This window comes from Hipposideros armiger, unplaced genomic scaffold (assembly GCF_001890085.2).
Source record: "Hipposideros armiger isolate ML-2016 unplaced genomic scaffold, ASM189008v1 scaffold_57, whole genome shotgun sequence".
NCBI lineage: Eukaryota > Metazoa > Chordata > Mammalia > Chiroptera > Hipposideridae > Hipposideros > Hipposideros armiger.
In genome coordinates this window covers 953,629-971,050 of record NW_017731407.1, presented here as the reverse complement: position 1 = coordinate 971,050, position 17,422 = coordinate 953,629, and the positions used below count along the sequence as shown (strand labels likewise).

Sequence of the window (17,422 nt, the reverse complement as noted above, 5' to 3'; positions counted from 1 at the left end):
TTCAATTTTGATGTAATTTTGATTTTTGCTTCTATATAACAGTTGTCCTTAATCCTAATGTCTTAAACATGATTTAAATTTTGTTGTAAAAGCTTATATTGGTATTTTTTGGTTTCTAAATTCTCTGTTCTTGTCCATGGACTTGACATCTTATTTATTACAAGCTTTTCAAAACAGCACTCCATACAGGAAATATCCTTGCAAGAAATTAAATGGGAATTTGTTAAGATCATAAAAATATACCAATTGAAGATTGAAATAAAACACCCACTTTAATATTTATCACACAAATATTTACTTACACTTATTTGAAAATTATAACGGACAACTTGTGCATGTCACATTCATATTACTACCCATATAAGAACTACACATAATAATTTATTCAACTATATCAGGGTAACATACAAGGTTTTCATTTAAGACTTCTCAGTTAAAAGGAAACACCAAATAAGAAAAATGAATTTCCAAAGATTAACAATATAAATAATAAAAATTATTTCTAAATGTCTTACATTTTGCCAACTTTGAATTATACTTACATACTATTATTTCTAAAAAACATAAATTATAACAAGGGTCACTGTCAGGGTGAAAATACATATTTTTAAAGCTTTTTAAAAAATGTTATTATGCTTTAACATCACTTGATTTATTCTTGGCACATATGGCATCTTGGAAAGTAAAAATATACTTTGCCAATTTTATTTTATTATGCAGGTATAAGAGAAAGAGCACAGTTTGAGAGGCAGACAGACCTATTGTTCAATTACCAGCTTTGTCAAAAGTTGTATTGTGTGAGGCTGGTCAATTACTTTACTTCTTGGCACTGGGGCCAGGATTAAATTAAATAATGCACATTTTAAAATTCAGAGCATGGGCACTAAATGAATGATAGATCCTTTCACCAATTTATTAATATTGAAGCAATAGTCAAATATCACAGTCTTATATTTTGGTACAATTTGAAAAACTGAAAGAAAAAAATTGGAAAATTTAAAAATAAAATCAAAGTGTTTTAAAAAATTGCACTTTTAAGAAATAAGGAAAACCTTCATCAGGTTTAAATATTTCTCAATAAAAATGAGTGCCTAAAAAAAAATTAAAAAGTCCTAAAGTATGATAAAATGGTCAATGGTTAAGGACTTTTGGTTTTCTTTTGTGCTACTGATATAAAAATAATGGCTATATTTAAGGCTCATTAAGTGATTGTTTGTAGTTGCCCTGAACCAAATTTATATTCTTGATGTTGCACTATCAACTGAAACAGACCTCCTGCCTTGAATGACTATCATAGAGAAACTCCCATGATATTCTATATTTGAACAATCATGGCCTCCTTACTGATTTTAAGTAAAGGTTCATTTGGTGGCATGTGGCAGTACATCTTGTCTGTCATTTAGGGCAATTCTTATGTACACAATCACAAACCCATCTTTCTCATGCTAAATACTTGGTGTTTGGAAGATCTAAGATTCCTGAAAATAAAATTTACACTGTCACAGGGAACAGCCTGTTCTAGACAGCAATGCTTCCATTCCTATTCTTGGATCTTTTTGTATCCTTCCCTGACCACCTAACAAATGATCCTTCCATATCTGACTTAAAAACCCCTCTTCCAGGAACCTTTCCCTGGCCAAACTTCACATCCCTCCAATTATGTCCCTGATTTATATGTAGTTTGTATTAACTTCAACCTGCATATAATATTATCCATAGTTTGTCTTCTACTTCCAGCTAGAATGTAGTCTCTTTCACTTTTTTCCACAGTGTTTATCACAATGCTGTGCATGTATGTATGTGATTGTGTGTATGTGTGTGTGTATGAGCACGTGTGTTGATGAATAAAAGAATAAAGAACCTGGGTGGGTGTAGGGTAGGAAAGTTTCATAATTTTTCAGAAATCAATTGCTGGACCTTCCTAAGACTAAAACTGATTTCCAAAGCTACCTCAGTTTGGTTTTCGGCATGTCAATAATAAAAAGGCAGTGAAAAAAATTTTAAAAAAACTTTATGAAATATTCCAAAAGGGTTTTTGAATAAATTATTAAGAGCACCAAACCAAAACATTTTACTAAATAGTGATATAGTCTTTCCTATAACTTTACAAACGTAGACTTCTTTTCATTCAAGACAAAGAATACTGAACAGGAATAGGTGTTGTGAATCAGGATTAAAAAGGCAATTCACTTTTCTAATGCACGTTTTGCAATTAATTTGAGAAGACTTCTATGGTACATATGTTTGTTATGCTAAGTAAAAGAATGATTTATATCAGGATGTTGTAGATCTCTATAGAGGTTTGGATAAGATAAAATATGACACATACTGATGTTGCTATTTCACAAGAAAAATTTTGTTTATAATAGCTGTTAATATTAAAATAGGATATAATAAAAAATTATTCTCAATATGTATATTTTCAAATTTGCCTGACAGTGTCCTTTTGAGAAATCTGACAATTTGTAGTTAGATTACAGACATTTGAATTTCACTTTTATGATTGATAATATTACACATACATAATAACAAACAATATATAATAGCTTTTCACTAAAGCACTCTGCAATTTACATTTAAAGCTTTCAATAACACAAGATTCATTGTACTTTTTGTAAGTAAAATTACACAACATATAATGTACACTATAATTACATTAAGAATAAATAAAATAAAGCATAAAAATTCTGTATCATAACAATGGATTGTTTTAGCTGTCATTCTAAATCTTAGTTTATATGGTTGCATTGAGTTCTAATGTATTTTAAACCCAAGAACCTTTTATCTTTAAATAACGTACTAAAAATATTAAGTTTGGAGTATAAACATAATACTCTTTATGCCATTTTTTCTGTCACCTAGGAAATAAGACAAATAGGAGGCAAGGACAAGTCTTCCTCTTACTGCAAAATGCCTCCTTGCTTCCCCATATACTTGTATGTCATTTCTAGAGCAAATACTAAAGGATGACAGCTTTGTAAATTATAATCTTATTTTAGTGGTTTCTTACTTGGAAGAAAGAAAAAAATAAACCAAGAATTTTCTTTTTTGACTTATTCATTCTCTATCTTTTTTCTCTAATATACAACAGTAGTATAATAACACTTTTTGAAATGCTCACCATTAATCATTTTAACCAGCACAAAATAAATTGGATTAATTTATAGAATTAATCGGAATAGATTATCAATTTAGGTACTAGGCTGAGGTCCTAGAATTGGTTACACGTAGGGCTAAACTTGCAAGAGATCGCATGGCAAAAGTAGAAACTTTGTGACATATCCCAGCTTTTGAAATATAGTTAGAAGCCAATCGAAAAAGCCTTTCAGCACCAAAGGTATTGAAATGCCCAGGAAGCACCTTCTCTACCAGACCTCTGTCCACTAATTCTATCAGACGTTCACAGGTTCCCACATAGTCACTGATCCTGCTGTATGGGAGCCAGTCAATCAGTGATCCATCATACACGACGTCTCCACTGAAGAGAATCTTTCGGTCTTTGTCATGTAAGCAAATACTGCCCCTGGAGTGACCAGGCATGTGCATAACAGTGAGCTGTCTGTCACCGAGATTGATCACATCCCCTACAAATGGAAACAGAGTTTACAGGTAAACATGTTGCATACATGACTTCAATCACTTAAAGAATAGAAGAACATTAAATGGTTTGAAAGAGGTTGGGAAGGGGACCCTTATTTTACTTTTATTTTTAAAATACCATAGTTCTTAATGATAATTTAAAAATAAATTGCCTATATTTTATTTCTATTGTTTGCTAGACCAGTGTTTGCTAAAGTGAGTAATGTGGAACACTCTTTCTGCAGGTTGTTATGATACATAAAAGAGAAGAAGAAGGAAAAAAAAAGATTCTGTGGTCAACTAATTTTGGGTAGTCGTTCTTTAAAGAAAATTAAGCAGCTTTCTTTTCGGCAAGGCTTCTTAGAGCTTTTAATATGCTAATGTACATTGTGGATATATATCAGGGAGACATGGTTATACAGTTTCTCAAACTTATTTGACCACAGAAACTTTTATTTTTCAGAATATACATGGTACCAGGATCCTGATGACACCATTCAGGAATGCTGCTCTAGTGAACAGCATTGTATTTTTTCCCCTTCTTTTGTTACCCTGTGGGAATTGAGGCTTGAGGAACTTGGATAAAGGCTGCTGCTCGGGCTGCTGCTGCTGTTGTAATAAACTGTCCTTAGCGTCTAAGCCAGGGACCTCATGTCTTCTGTCAGAAGTTATTCAACTGAGCTGACTAACTTACTAACTTGCAAGTAGGGTAAAAAGTCATACTTTTTCCCAGTTATTTGACAGTGGGAGGAAATTTAGCCATATGAATACAAATTTGCTATTTTATTGGTTTTAAATGAGTACAAACTTAAGTAAATCATCATACGTGAAAAGTTTCATACTGTTATCTCTAGTGCAAACACATGTACACAGAAAAAACTCAAATAAACAGAGTTAAAAAGTTAATATTGGAATTAAAATGATATAATAATCAGGATTTGTTAAACATAAAAGACTACAATAAAGAAGTAATGGAGGGATAAACAAGAAATGAGACATAGAAAACAAATAAAATGGCAGACCTAAATACAACTGTATCAATAATTACATTAAATATGAATGGGATAAACACTCTTATCAAAGACAAATATTGTCAGACTATATTTTAAAAAGCAAGATATATGTCAGTCTACAAAAGGAACTATAACGTCAAAGACAAAAATAGGTTGAAAAAGTTATATACCATATAAATATTGATTGTAAGAGAACTAGAGTGGCTATATTAATAGCAGACAAAATAAGGACTATTACTAGAGAAAAGAGGTACATTATCTGAAGAAATACATTAGGTCAATACAGTAAAAATAAAAACTATACGTGCACCAAAAACAGAGACTGAAAATTATAAAAACACTATCAAGAGAAATTAAAGAAGACCTAAACAAAAGGAGAGATATTCTATTTCCATTGACTGTAAACTCAAAATTATTAAGATGGTAATTAAGTTCAAGTTTTTCCTCTAGCTGCAATGTCTAATAGAACTTTCTGAGATTATCAAAATATTCTGTATCAACACTGTCCAACATGGTAGCCACTAGGTACATGTGGCTAATGGCACTTGAAATAAGGCTTGTGCAACTAAGGAACTAAAAATTTAATTTTAATCAATCTTAATTAATTTAAATTTGCATTTAGATATCACATGTGGCTAATGGCTACTGTAATGGCTACTGACCATTGTCAGTGTAGATCTACAGATTCAATGGCATCTCAATCAAAATCTTCACATGCTTTTTTGTGGAAATTTAAAATCTGACTAAAATTTATATGGATATGCAAACAACCTAGAATAGCCAAAACAATTTTGAAAAAGAGATAAAAAAATTGGAAGACTTACATTACCTAATTTTAAGAATTATAATAAAGTTACAATAAGCAAGACAGTGTGGAGTTGGCTAAATTATATATATATAATTAATGGAAGAGAATAGAGACCAAAAAGATACACATATATATGGTGCAATGGAATTTTGACAAAAGTGTCAACCAAGATAATTCAGTGGGTAAAAGGATAATATTTTCAACAAATTGGTCTGGGGTACTTTGGATATCCATATGCAAACAAACAAAAAAAACAACAGAAAAAAGAAGCTCTCAACCCTTACTTCACAATATTAACAAAAATTCAAAATGGATCATAGACCTAAATGTCAGGGCTTCTAGAAAAACAATAGAAAATATCTGTGATCTTGGGCTAGACACAGAGCGCTTATCTATGACACAAAAAGCATAAAACATAAGGAAAAAATGACTAAATGGATTTCATCCAAGTTATAAAGTTTCTTGCTTAAAAGTTACCCTTAAGAAAATGAAAAGGCAAGCCACACATTAGGAGAAAATATTTGCAAATTGTATATCTGATAAAGGACTTGAATTCAGAAATATAAAGAACACTTATACCATAATAATAATAAAACAAAAATTAGATTTTTAAAAAGGAGAAAAAAATTTAATAGACTGTTTAACAAAGAAGATATTTGAATAGCAAATAAGTACCTGAAAAGATGCTCAATATCATTAGTCATTAAGGAAATGGAAATTAAATCACCGGGAAATACCACTACAGACTCACTAGAATGGCTAAAATCAGTTTAGGACTGACAAAAATCACATGTTGACAAAGATGCGGAGAAACTGGAACCCAGATGGGAATGTAAAATGGTATAACTATTTTGGAAAACAGTTTGGCACGTTCTTAAATGATTAACATACACATACTTAAGACCCAGGAATTCCATTCCTAGGTATCTACCAAGGGAAATGAAAACATGTATCCACACCAATACTTGTATGCAAATGTTCATGGCAGCATTATTCATAAGAGCCCCAAACTAGAAAGATTCAAATTTCCTTCAACAGACGAATAGATATGTTATATCCATAAATGAATTATTTCTAGGCAATAGAAAGGAATGAATAGATACAACAATATGGATGAATCTCCAAAACATGCCAAATGAAAGCAGACACAAATACTATATATTATATAATTGCATTTATGGAAAATTTTCAGAAAAATGAAACTATAGTGACACAAAACAGATCAGTGGGGCCAAAGGTGGGACCAGGGATTGTCCTGGTCTTGTCTTTAATTACACTGAGATGGCATCAGACACTCCCAAATTTCCCAGCATTCCAGTCATAAGGGGCCAGAGTCCTTCACAGGATAATTGTTCCAGATTTACAGTGTCTCTGGGGATTAGAAATCACTACCACTTTATGTTTGGCTCGTAAGGTAAATTATAGCTAAATTGAATTAATAGAGCTGTTGGAGACCAATTGTTATTAAAGTTTGCAGAAAGGAGGGGTGTAACAGAAGTTTGATCCTAAAAAAGGGAACTATCCAGAATTATCAGTGTAGAGTCTTATTAATCTTTTGTTTTATTCAGGTGATATTCAAAATATTTAGCAATAGAAAAGACATAAGCCCTACCTATCAAAATAGATACCAACTATAAGCAACTGATAAGGTCATAATGGCTGAATATCATGACATCTGCCATTACCCTGTGGCTTTATAAGTGCTTTCCATATGCCTATAATGCTCATATATAATTTTATCAAAACCTTTCTACAAGAACCAGAACAGCCCATGAAATGTATCCATATATAATACACACATATACACGCACACTATCCACCCAAGCCCTCACTCTGACCTACTTGTTACCAGATTCCAACCATACTAGAGTTCTCTTGGCTTCTCAAATACCCTTTCTCATCTTGGCATCCCCATTCTTTTATTTTTATTTCATTCTTAGTTAAATAAATATATGTGCATATTTCAAATAAAGTATTCCAGAAGGGCTTAAATATTAGAAAAAGTTATTTGCCCCATTCTGTCTCCAATTCTGCTCCCAAGAGGCAACCATTTTAACAGGTTTAGCTATTTTTTTTTCTGATAGTTGCCTTTACTAAATGTAGTTAACTCTAAATAATGTTTATACTTCATTTCTTGACGTACCAATTAAACTGTTCTCATTTCATTTATGCATTTCCATTTCTTGGTTTTTAAAAGATATTATCTGTTGACTTCCACTATGAAATACAAGGATTTTTAGCTGCCTCACCCAGGAAGAGCGCAATGATAATACCAACATGGGCCAGTGAAGCGACGTCCTTCACAATTAGACTGAAGAACAAAAGGACAGCAACTTGTCTGTTCCCCTCCCCCAATTCCCCAAAATCTTAAAAAAAAAAAAAAAAAAGTAGGGGATGAAAAGGCTGTTTGAAACACATGCATGGGATCTAGTGACCTCAGCTCCCCTGTAGAGCTATCAAGCCAAGGATTACTTAGGGATTAGCATTTTAGTGTTTCCTGTATGGCTGGTTAGATATCCCAGATAAGAGTCTTTCAATTTCCTACCTGGGGGCCAAAGGCCTGGCACTCATTGTCTGGGAAACTCTTTATTTCTCCTATTTTCCATTTTGAAAATGCACATACACACACTTATTCCTATTTTCCATTCTAGAGTCCTAAGCTCAACAGTACTTGGCATCCCCTCGATCAAGAAACCTGCTTTACCCTCTCCAGAGAACAAACTGGATGGGCATTCACTTAGGAAAAAGGGTTCTAGAGTTTTAACAGTTTCTTAAATGCTTTCAACCCATTCTACTTAGTAGTATTCTTCACTTTGCCCCCACTAAAGTACCAGCTACTGCTAATTCCTTTTAAGACTCCTGCAGTGCAAACTGGATTGGCTCTTCATTTCCCATTGCTGGCACAGGATAAAATTGCTAACTCTGTCATCATCTCTGCAGCATCTGAAACAGTTCCTCAGTCAATGTGGATTTATACTTAAAATGAACAAACCACAGTCCCTTCACAGTAGTCTTACTGGGGTTTTGGAAGGGAGTCAAATCAGTGTGTTTGTTCATTTTGCTACCTTTCTGGAATCTACTTTTTGTTTTTAACTTCCCCAAATGATTCAAGTCCACCTGAAACAACTGCTCTAATATCTCGGTGACTCTGGGCAAATATTGGGATGTCGGGAGTTATGAAGTATTTTTCTGTTTTTCAATGCAAAAATGCGCCATGACTTTCCTGACGACCCAATAGTTTAAACATGCCTAATAGGAGCCAAAATGCCTGCATTTCATTCAAATCACATGAGTATTGTGAAAATAGACAAAATGTGTGCCCATCCAAGAAGAATGTACTATATCCATCTAAGGTTTATCACTATTTTCTTACAGGAAGACACTATTTCACAAGTAGTAGGACGAGTTGTTTTTCCATCAAAGACGATGCACTGGATGATGATTTCTCCTTATCCTCTGTCCCTCATTTACAGGTCAGTTTTTGAGTTACAGTGCACAGATTTATTTATCTTCAATACAGGTGATCAATTCACTTAAACGAAATGTAATGACTTCGCTCTCTTTATGTTCTAATCAAAGCAATGAAGATTTTACACTGTTCTGTATGTGCTGTTGATGTGTGTAACTGTGTATCAATTTTAATATAAATATTTTATCTCCTTCCAGGCATCAGGATTACGATGATAGCAAGTTAGTAGACCACACCATTCAGAAGAGACAGGAAATTAATATTCCCAAGTAAAGTAGAAATTAGATACTACTTGAAAGAGGGAGGCATCCAGTTCCCAGTGAAAAACAACTTTTTACACAGTATTATCACCTTCAATGTGTCTGGTAAATATTAAGCTTTCTTTTCACACCTTCAAAGGCTTACAAGCACCACACAGGTAGCCTGCAGCTCCAAAATGCTTTAATTATAATTATAAGACTATAATTGTACCATCAACTGGGATTTAGGAAACCTGGAGTCTATTCCCAGCTCTTTCCCACAGTGGCAGTGCAATCTCAGGCATGATATTCAGGCCTGCTTAGACTGTTTATCTAGGAAACATCAATTCCTATCATTGTTTCACCATTGATTTCCTATTGCTGGCAGAGAACAAAAGTAAATATTGTAAATCAAAAAGTAATTTATTCATGTAGACAATTTAAACATATTTTAAATAATAATGTAAACATATCTTGGTCTGGATGCCAGAAAAAATTTATTCTGAATACCCATCAACTGCGGAAAATCTTTTCTTTAAAAGTAGCAATTTTATCAAGATATACAGTAATTTAAAGTACATTTAATGTAAATGTACTTTTCTTTCATCTCAAATTGTTAGGTGATGTAAGATTCCCTTCTAAACCAGTTTTTTAATCTTTAGATTTAAATTTTTAATGAAAAGACTTTGGGTAGGGTGTGAGATATAGAATCTTGCTTTCTATTTTTTATACCTCAAGTGATCAGAATCTCACCTGTAAGGTAAACTGATTTTTGTAAAATATTTCATTATTTGTCATATTAGTTGGTCATATTATACAGCAGCAACTGGATTTTTCTACCTCTTCGAGGAATATTTTAATAAATTGGCAATTAAAATGGTTTCAAGATAGAGTGGGAAGGGGGTTTCAAATCCTACTTGGAATTACAATATAGTTATGGGGTAGGATTTATGTATGATCTGCATGCTTTGGTATATTGTGCCTTGGTTCAAGTCCTAGCTTTTGTCACTATCTTGCTCTGTGAGCTCTAGGCATGCATTTAATTGGGGGTCTGCTGCCTCATTTCACATGTTGTGAGGATAAAATGAAATAAAAAGTATTCTAAAAAGATAAAAAGGTAATTAATATACAAATATTGCTTGTGGACCTAACTGGGGCCCTACTCATATTTTATTCCATTAGTTTCTCCCTGAACCCTATCTTTCACGGAGCCAGAGAGGACCAGGGCTACCTATGCGTTAGTCCACATACTTAACTATCACCTGCAAACATCTTATTAATCTTTCCCAGGCCTTGCTGTCAACCAGAGCAGCTATCGATCATAATGTAAGACTCAGACATATTCTACTTTTTATGTACCCTATCAAGCTCTTTCTCTGGTGAGGCAACATCAAGAACAGAAATCTATCTATCTGGAAGATAAAGATGCACAAGCAGATGGCAGCCACTGTTCTCTAATGGCTTTCTAAACCTACAGGTGGGAATTGCTCATAGCTGGCGGTTACCGAGCAGATGAAGTCAGCAGTTCTCAAAAGCAGAGGGCATGACATGCACTCTCCTTGAGGCGTCATTCCTTATAAGTCTTCTCTCTAGAATAATGCCTGGAAATGTCTGACAGGTGTACGGGAAAAGAATGCGAAATTCCTAGTCACACGTCTGCAGCGTTACCACTATACATTACACAGGAAACTGACTAGGAGGTGGGGCCAGTTTTCATTCGAGTACTCAGCATTGCTACACCGTGCTAGGGCTACTCTCTGGTAGGGAAGGCTGCGGTGGCCTTGGCTCTGGTCGTCAGGATAGGGCAAAACAAAAGTGGTGTTTCTGAATAGTAACAAAACAAGCACCTTTAGAGTCACGCACATCTGCAACATGCATCCCTCGGACAGTTTCTTCCCAACCCCCTCCCTTAATGAGAGAGCGCGCGCCCGTGAGGGCCCATTACCATCCTGCAGGATGAGGGTGGGCTGCACCGCCTGCACTCGGAACTGCCTGGCCCTCCAGCCGGGGCTGGGCGCCCGCACCACCTCACTATCGGACAACCAGGTCACGGTCTCAAAGTTGTCCCCGCGAGCCAGTGCCTCGGCCTCGGCGTGGTGCACGGCCACCCGATCGAACTGGTAGAGACCGCCGGAGTGGTCGAAGTGCACGTGGGTGGCCACCGCCAGCAGCGGCCGGCACGCCGCGTCCTCTTTGGCCCCGCCGTCCTGCAAGAGGCCGGAGGAGTACAGGTATTCCGGGAGGCTGCGCAGCCCCAGGCCCGTGTCGATCACCACGTCCTGCTCCGAGCCGCGCACCAGCCAGATGTTGGCACGGTTACCAGACTCATAGAAGCGTTCCTGAATCCAGAAGATGCCGTCGCCCAGGGACTTGTGGGCGTACCACTCGAGCGCCGACATGCTGGGAAGAGGTGCGGCCAGGAGTGAGTGTGGGCGTGGGTGCCTCCCGCAGGCTGTCCAGACTCCTGGCGCTGCGGCGGTGTGGAGCGGTCTGCCCGCAGCCAGGGAGGAGGCGCAGAGCAAAGGAAGGAGGGGGAGGGGGGTTGCGGGTGGTGCAGGGGGTTGCAGGGGATTAGGAGGCAGGAGGAACCTAGGACCCTGCCTGCCGCGTCCGCTGTACTCTCCCAACGGGTCCGCAGACAGCAGAAACTGTTCTGCCCGCCCCAGGGCCCTGGAGCAATCGCAGCCTCGTTGCCGCAGCACAAGAAAGCGTTAACGCAAAGGCCACTGGCGACCTACAAGGCGACACTTCCCCAGCCTGGGGGTCTGACTGCAGAGGCCGGGAGCTAGAAGTGGAAGGCACCAGACCCGCCCACTTCCCGCCGGCGCAGAAAGAGTCAGACCTAGCGGGTTGGATGACTACGGCGCCTGCCAAGGGATAAAAAGCTCTCTGCCCAGCGGGCGGGGCCTAGCTAGGGGATAGGCGGGGCTAACTGGTTGGGTTCGGCCCGCGGCTCGGAGGCTGCTGGGAGGGCGGAGCGCGCTTCTGTAGAGGTGGAAACTGCACGCGAGCGCCGGCGCGCTCTGTTCGCACCCCTTCCTTGCCGGCTGGCACTTCGGCTGCACAGTTGTGCCCAAGCCTCGAGACTTAGTGAGCAGGTAACAGAGGAAGCAATTGAGGGCATGGGAGGAGATGGAAAGGGTAGAGGGGAATTAAAGGGGCACATGGAAAAAGGTGGGGGAAGTCGGGTGGAGGTTCATTAAAGCGCTTCTCGGTTGAATGGCGTTGAAAGGTAGCTTTACGTCCCCTTCTAATCCCTTCAAAATTCTTTAGAATCATCGTTTCCAGATCTTACCTAGTCGCCACTTCCTGGGACTGTTTGCAGTGAGTTAGAAAGGAATGAATGCTCTTACTGATGGTAGATTTTTAAATCCGGTGATTATATGATTGGATCAGGCACGAATCATTGCCGCAGGCTTGCAGCTAAGGACAGACTATTTTGTACGTTTTCCTAATTGTTGGTAATTTATCCTGTATCATGGGGAGAGGGGTTGTTAATGAAGTTTTTATTCTCTTCTAAAAATTTAAATTCTATATTCTTCCAACGCCCTCCTTTTTTTTCTTTTTTTTAAAAGTTTATTCGCTCTTGGAAGAGAGCAAAGAAAGTTGGTAGAAAGGCTCAACTAAGGAAAGTGGAGGCGGCCACACCTTGTGAGGACAAAAAAAGTGAATAATTACTGGGTGTGGCCCTGCCTGCCACATAAATCACCCCCAGTATTAATGCCAGGTCCCTTTCCCCGCCCCGCACCTCTCAACTATGGAAACATCCATTTAAGCTGCAAAAATTCCCTTGAGAACTTGACTAACCTCCCTACTCAGCCAGCAAAAATTATAGACTCATGAGACAGCGTTATAAAAGATAATTATGAAAAATCCTTGTTGTGGCAGCTACTAGTCAGCCTTCATACTAGGAGATGTGTACTCTCCTTCCCTACACTCCTAAAGCTTTTGATGGGGATGCAGCCTTTCTGAATATTTTCCTAGCCTAGTTAGACTTTTTCCAGTCACTCTGTTCAGGGCTACCCTTATGTGCAAGTTCCTGAGCTAGATGATGTGTGAACAGAATTGCGTAAAAAAGGCATAATCTGGGTTCTCAAGAATTTGAGGGAAGACTGTTAATACAGTCAAAGAAATAAACAAAAAACATAAATGAAACTCCTTCCCTTTGGAAAAGGCCCATTTCCCAAAAGGGGAATGCCTATATTCCAGAATTGATGACTGTAGTAAAACGTATCACCTGGAGTTTTAAGGCTCCCATTTATTTTAACAGGATCTTACCAAGACCAAGGGGGGATGAAATGACTTGCGTATGTGGAGCAACTTAAACTGGATCTCACGGTTAAAAGGGATGCTGCCAGGCAAGGGAGAAGGGGAGTAGGCTGCAGTGGTGAGAATTGTAGTCAGGACATGATTACAGAAGAATGAGTCAGGAGGATAGATGGACCCATCTTAAAAGGACTCTGAATAGTATACTTGGGTAGGGAGTTTGGATTTAATGCTCTAGCCTAGAGGCAAGATAGGGAGAGCAGCATAATCATAACTTTAGGATGAATATTGTGAAAGAATAAATGAAAACAAACGAAGAACAAGGGATACTGTAAAATTTGCAGTGAATCAAAAGTGAGGTGGAAAAGGGCTAAGCTGGATTATGGTAGAAGAAATGGAAAGGAAGGGACAGTTTGAAGGAAGAATTAGATGATTGATTTGATAATAGCGGGGGAACAGGATGAGAACTCCATACTGACTCACTCCAAATGTTCAAATGTTGGTGTCTGGGAAAATAACATACATCAATAGAAATAGGGACCTTATATGGGGAAGGTGAGCTAGTTAGTGTAGGGGGAAGATGATCTCAGTATATGAAGTTTAAGGTACTGTCCAAATGTTTTTCTGGTAGTAAGAACATGGGCTAAAACTCAGGACAAAGGTCAGTGCTGGAGGTCATGGTGTGGGAGAGGTCATCAAACCCTAAGAGGGTGCATTTCTCAAGGGCAGGAGACCAAAGATCGAACCTTAAGGAAATCCATATTTAGGGGGTTTAAGAAGAGAAGTAGACCCAAAAAAAATGTACTTTGGGCTAGGACAACTGAAGTTTTATTAAAGCATAGGAAAGAGTTTCAAAAGAGAGGAGGCAGTAATCAGCCATGTGTTTCAGAAGTCCGAGAACATGAATGAGGAAAAAAGGCCAGTGGATTTTGCCATGGGGGACCGTTGTGACCTTTGCATTTCAGCATCTCCGTGAGTGTAGTTCCCATCACAAGTAAGATAAAAGCCAAACCCTTTACCACAGCTCCAAAAGGGCTCCACAAGCTCTGGCCTTGACCAACCTTTCCCTGCTCCTCTCCGGCTACATGGGCTTGTTCTTCAGACACTTCCAGCTGTGGCTTTCTGCCCTGCACTTGCTGTTACTTGTCTCTGTAATCATCTTCATCTCATCCCTCCGTCTTATGGCTCACAGGCCTGTTCCAGCACAGGACTCAGATTTATCCTCCACAGAAAGACCTTTCTTTTATGAAAAAGCCACTTACCATACTCTGCTATTCTCTAGCCCTTTACCATGATTTGCTTTTTTCATAGCTGTATTGATTTCCTAGAGCTGTCGTAACATATTACCACAAATTGGATGGCTTAAAACAACAGAAATTTATTCTCACAGTTCTGGAGGCCAGAAGTCTGAAATCAAGGTGTTGGCAGGTTTGTTCCTTTTGGAGGCTCTGAGGGAGATTCTGTTCTATATTTCTCTCCTAGGTTTTGGTGGTTCCTGGAACTCTTTGGCATTCCTAGCTTGCAGCTGCAGCACTCCAATCTCTGCCTCCATCTTTACATGGTATTTTCCCTGTGTGTGTCTCTTTCTATCCAGATTTCCCTCTTATAAGGATACCAGTCACTGGAAGAGGGCTTACCCTAATCCAGTATGACCTCATCTTAATTTGATTACATCTGCAAAGACTTTTTCCAAATAAGGAAGATCACATTCACAGCTGTCGGCCCTTAGGACCTCAACATATTTTTGGAGGGGACACAGTGTGACTCATAACAAGAGCACATAATATTATGTTACATACTTATTTGTTTACTTGTTTGTGTTCTTTCATCCACTGGAATATAAGATCTGAGGGCAGTGACCTGGTTTTGTTTAGTGCTGCCTGGGTGCTAACCACAGTGCCTGGAATGCTCAATATTGGTTGAATGAATAAATGACTCAATGAAATTGGCCGGTATCAAGTGTACGAAGGTTTGGTTAATGAGAAAATGCAGAAAGTTGCTTTTAAAAACCCTTTATTCAAGAAGCTTGGCAGGTGAAAAAGAAACAAGGATGTTGTTGAATCAACATGAAGGATTTCAAAGAGTGATGCTTAGGCCTCACTTGTGAGCTTTTTTTCCCATGATATAGTTACCAGCGTCAAGGGACTACTTCTCAGCTCAACAGGAGAATAAAATGAATTTAGCAGCCTCTCCAGGTATAGGAGACTTGCAATAACCAAACTAAAAAGAGATGATTTGTAGGCCAGAATGACATGCCATGTAATTATTAAGGGTGTCTCCAGAACTAGTATTGATTTTTGCCCCGAGGGTGGTACATTCACTAAATGATATCAGTTATACACTCAAAAGTTTCTTGAGAAATACAGACATTTTGAGGCAGCAGAGTTTGATATTTCTCAAGGGATATTCCATCAAGCAATGATAGCCAATGTACTCTCTTTTTAGGGTGAGTTTTCCAAACTACTTCCCAGGGCCCACTTCTGAAGATTCTAGTGTAGTAGGTTTGAGGATTGAGGATCACTTGAGGCTCTGTATGTTTAATAAATCCTCCAGGTAATTCTGGTAATCAGGCAAGTTTGGGAGACATTATGTAGAATTGTTCTTAATCTTTAATTAGTGGCAGATCCTGGATAGGAATTCAGCCCAGTGGTCTCGACCATGCCTGCTTGGCTCCCACAGTTCATTTCTTAGGGTGAAAGTGTCAGCTCTCTGCTCAGCAATTTTCATACTTGGGAGACCAGCTTTCTGTAGACTCAGTATATACTTTAGTGACTCAGCAATTGAAGCAAAGCCATTTGGATCTTTTCCTTCTCCTTCAGTGTGGACAGCTAGAATGAGCTTGGTTATTACAATAAGTACTTTCCTATATGAATTGTGTTTCATAGTAACTGAATATTTAAGTGGATGAGGGGAATTGATTCCTGATAGAATTCCAGTTAATAAATATAGAAGGAATGATAAAAATTTGTATGTCATCACATTACAATCCATAATGGAATAATGGCTCTAGGCTATGATCATCAATGGCTGCTAAAATCATTAGGTGAAACAGATAGGGAACTTTATACTAGATGAAACAGACTGACAGCACCTGAAACCACTGACCAGTGAACATCACCGAGACCGGCCTTCCATGTGCATCCCGATATGATGCAGTAGGAAAAACAGAGCATCTCTTTTAAATATTTTTGCAGAAACTCAAGCCCAAATTTGAGTAAGCCTCTAGATCACCTGTTTATAGAAAATACAAAGAATAGAGGAATGTGTTAAACCACATCTCATGTATGAAATCACTCAAATCCAGAATATGGGAAAATATGTAGCCCTGTGCTACTCTCCCTGTGGTCTGTAAAACAGCAGCATTGATACCTCCACAGAGCTTATTAGAAATGCAGATTCTCAGGCCCTGCCCATGGCCCACTGAATCAGAATCTGCATTTTCACCAGATATAGGTAATTCATATGTGCCTTAAGGTTGGAGAAACATGGACCACGGCCTTGTTTTTTCAACAAATGCATGGCAAGGGAAAAAAGGGAGAGACCTGTTAACAGCAGTATGGGAGAGCATATTATTGCTTTCTTGAGCTCACAGGGTTGAATGAAACTCAATCTTATCAGTGGGAACAGAGATTTAAAGAGTGTGCATTATAACCTTCACTACAAATGCAGCGTGGTAGTGAAAGGGCCTTGGTGTCAGAATCCCTGGTAATGCACTGCTGGCTCAGCTGTCACATTATAGTGTAACCATGTTTCAGACAATCCAGAAGTTCATTACAGGACGTGACTGAATATGTGACATCCCTACTGTCCCCAAAGTTTAGGAGAGTACAGGTTTATCTTACCTTTAACTATTTCAGATGTTTTTCTCAGAACCTTTTTTTTTTTTTTTTTTTGGTTTGGACAGACCTCTTCAGAGTCTTATTGAGCCCATTGCCATTTCAGAAAGGACACTGGACTTGATCTCAAGTAAGGAGCGTTTCTAACATTCAAATTCTAGGATAAAAATATCATTTAAAAAAAGTATGTATGGGGCCGGCCGAGTGGCGCG

At 38.1% G+C, this 17,422-nt stretch overlaps 2 protein-coding genes across 2 annotated transcripts in view; one reads left to right on the top strand and one right to left on the bottom strand.

Annotated features, from left to right (window-relative positions):
• Nucleotides 1–1,037: 1,037 nt before the first annotated feature.
• Nucleotides 1,038–12,019, bottom strand: MBLAC2 (metallo-beta-lactamase domain containing 2). Its single transcript, XM_019641140.1, has 2 exons — nt 11,054–12,019; nt 1,038–3,584 (listed from the first exon to the last, which is right to left on the bottom strand). The coding sequence occupies exons 1-2, from the start codon at nt 11,505–11,507 to the stop codon at nt 3,199–3,201; spliced, it is 840 nt and encodes a 279-aa protein (XP_019496685.1). The 5' UTR covers nt 11,508–12,019; the 3' UTR covers nt 1,038–3,198.
• Nucleotides 11,506–17,422, top strand: part of POLR3G (RNA polymerase III subunit G) — a 46,056-nt gene continuing 40,139 nt past the window's right edge. The window contains exons 1-3 of the mRNA XM_019641110.1: nt 11,506–11,586; nt 12,100–12,206; nt 17,279–17,340. Of these exons, the coding sequence (XP_019496655.1) occupies nt 11,506–11,586; nt 12,100–12,206; nt 17,279–17,340 (250 nt within the window). The remainder of the gene's footprint in view (nt 11,587–12,099; nt 12,207–17,278; nt 17,341–17,422) is intronic.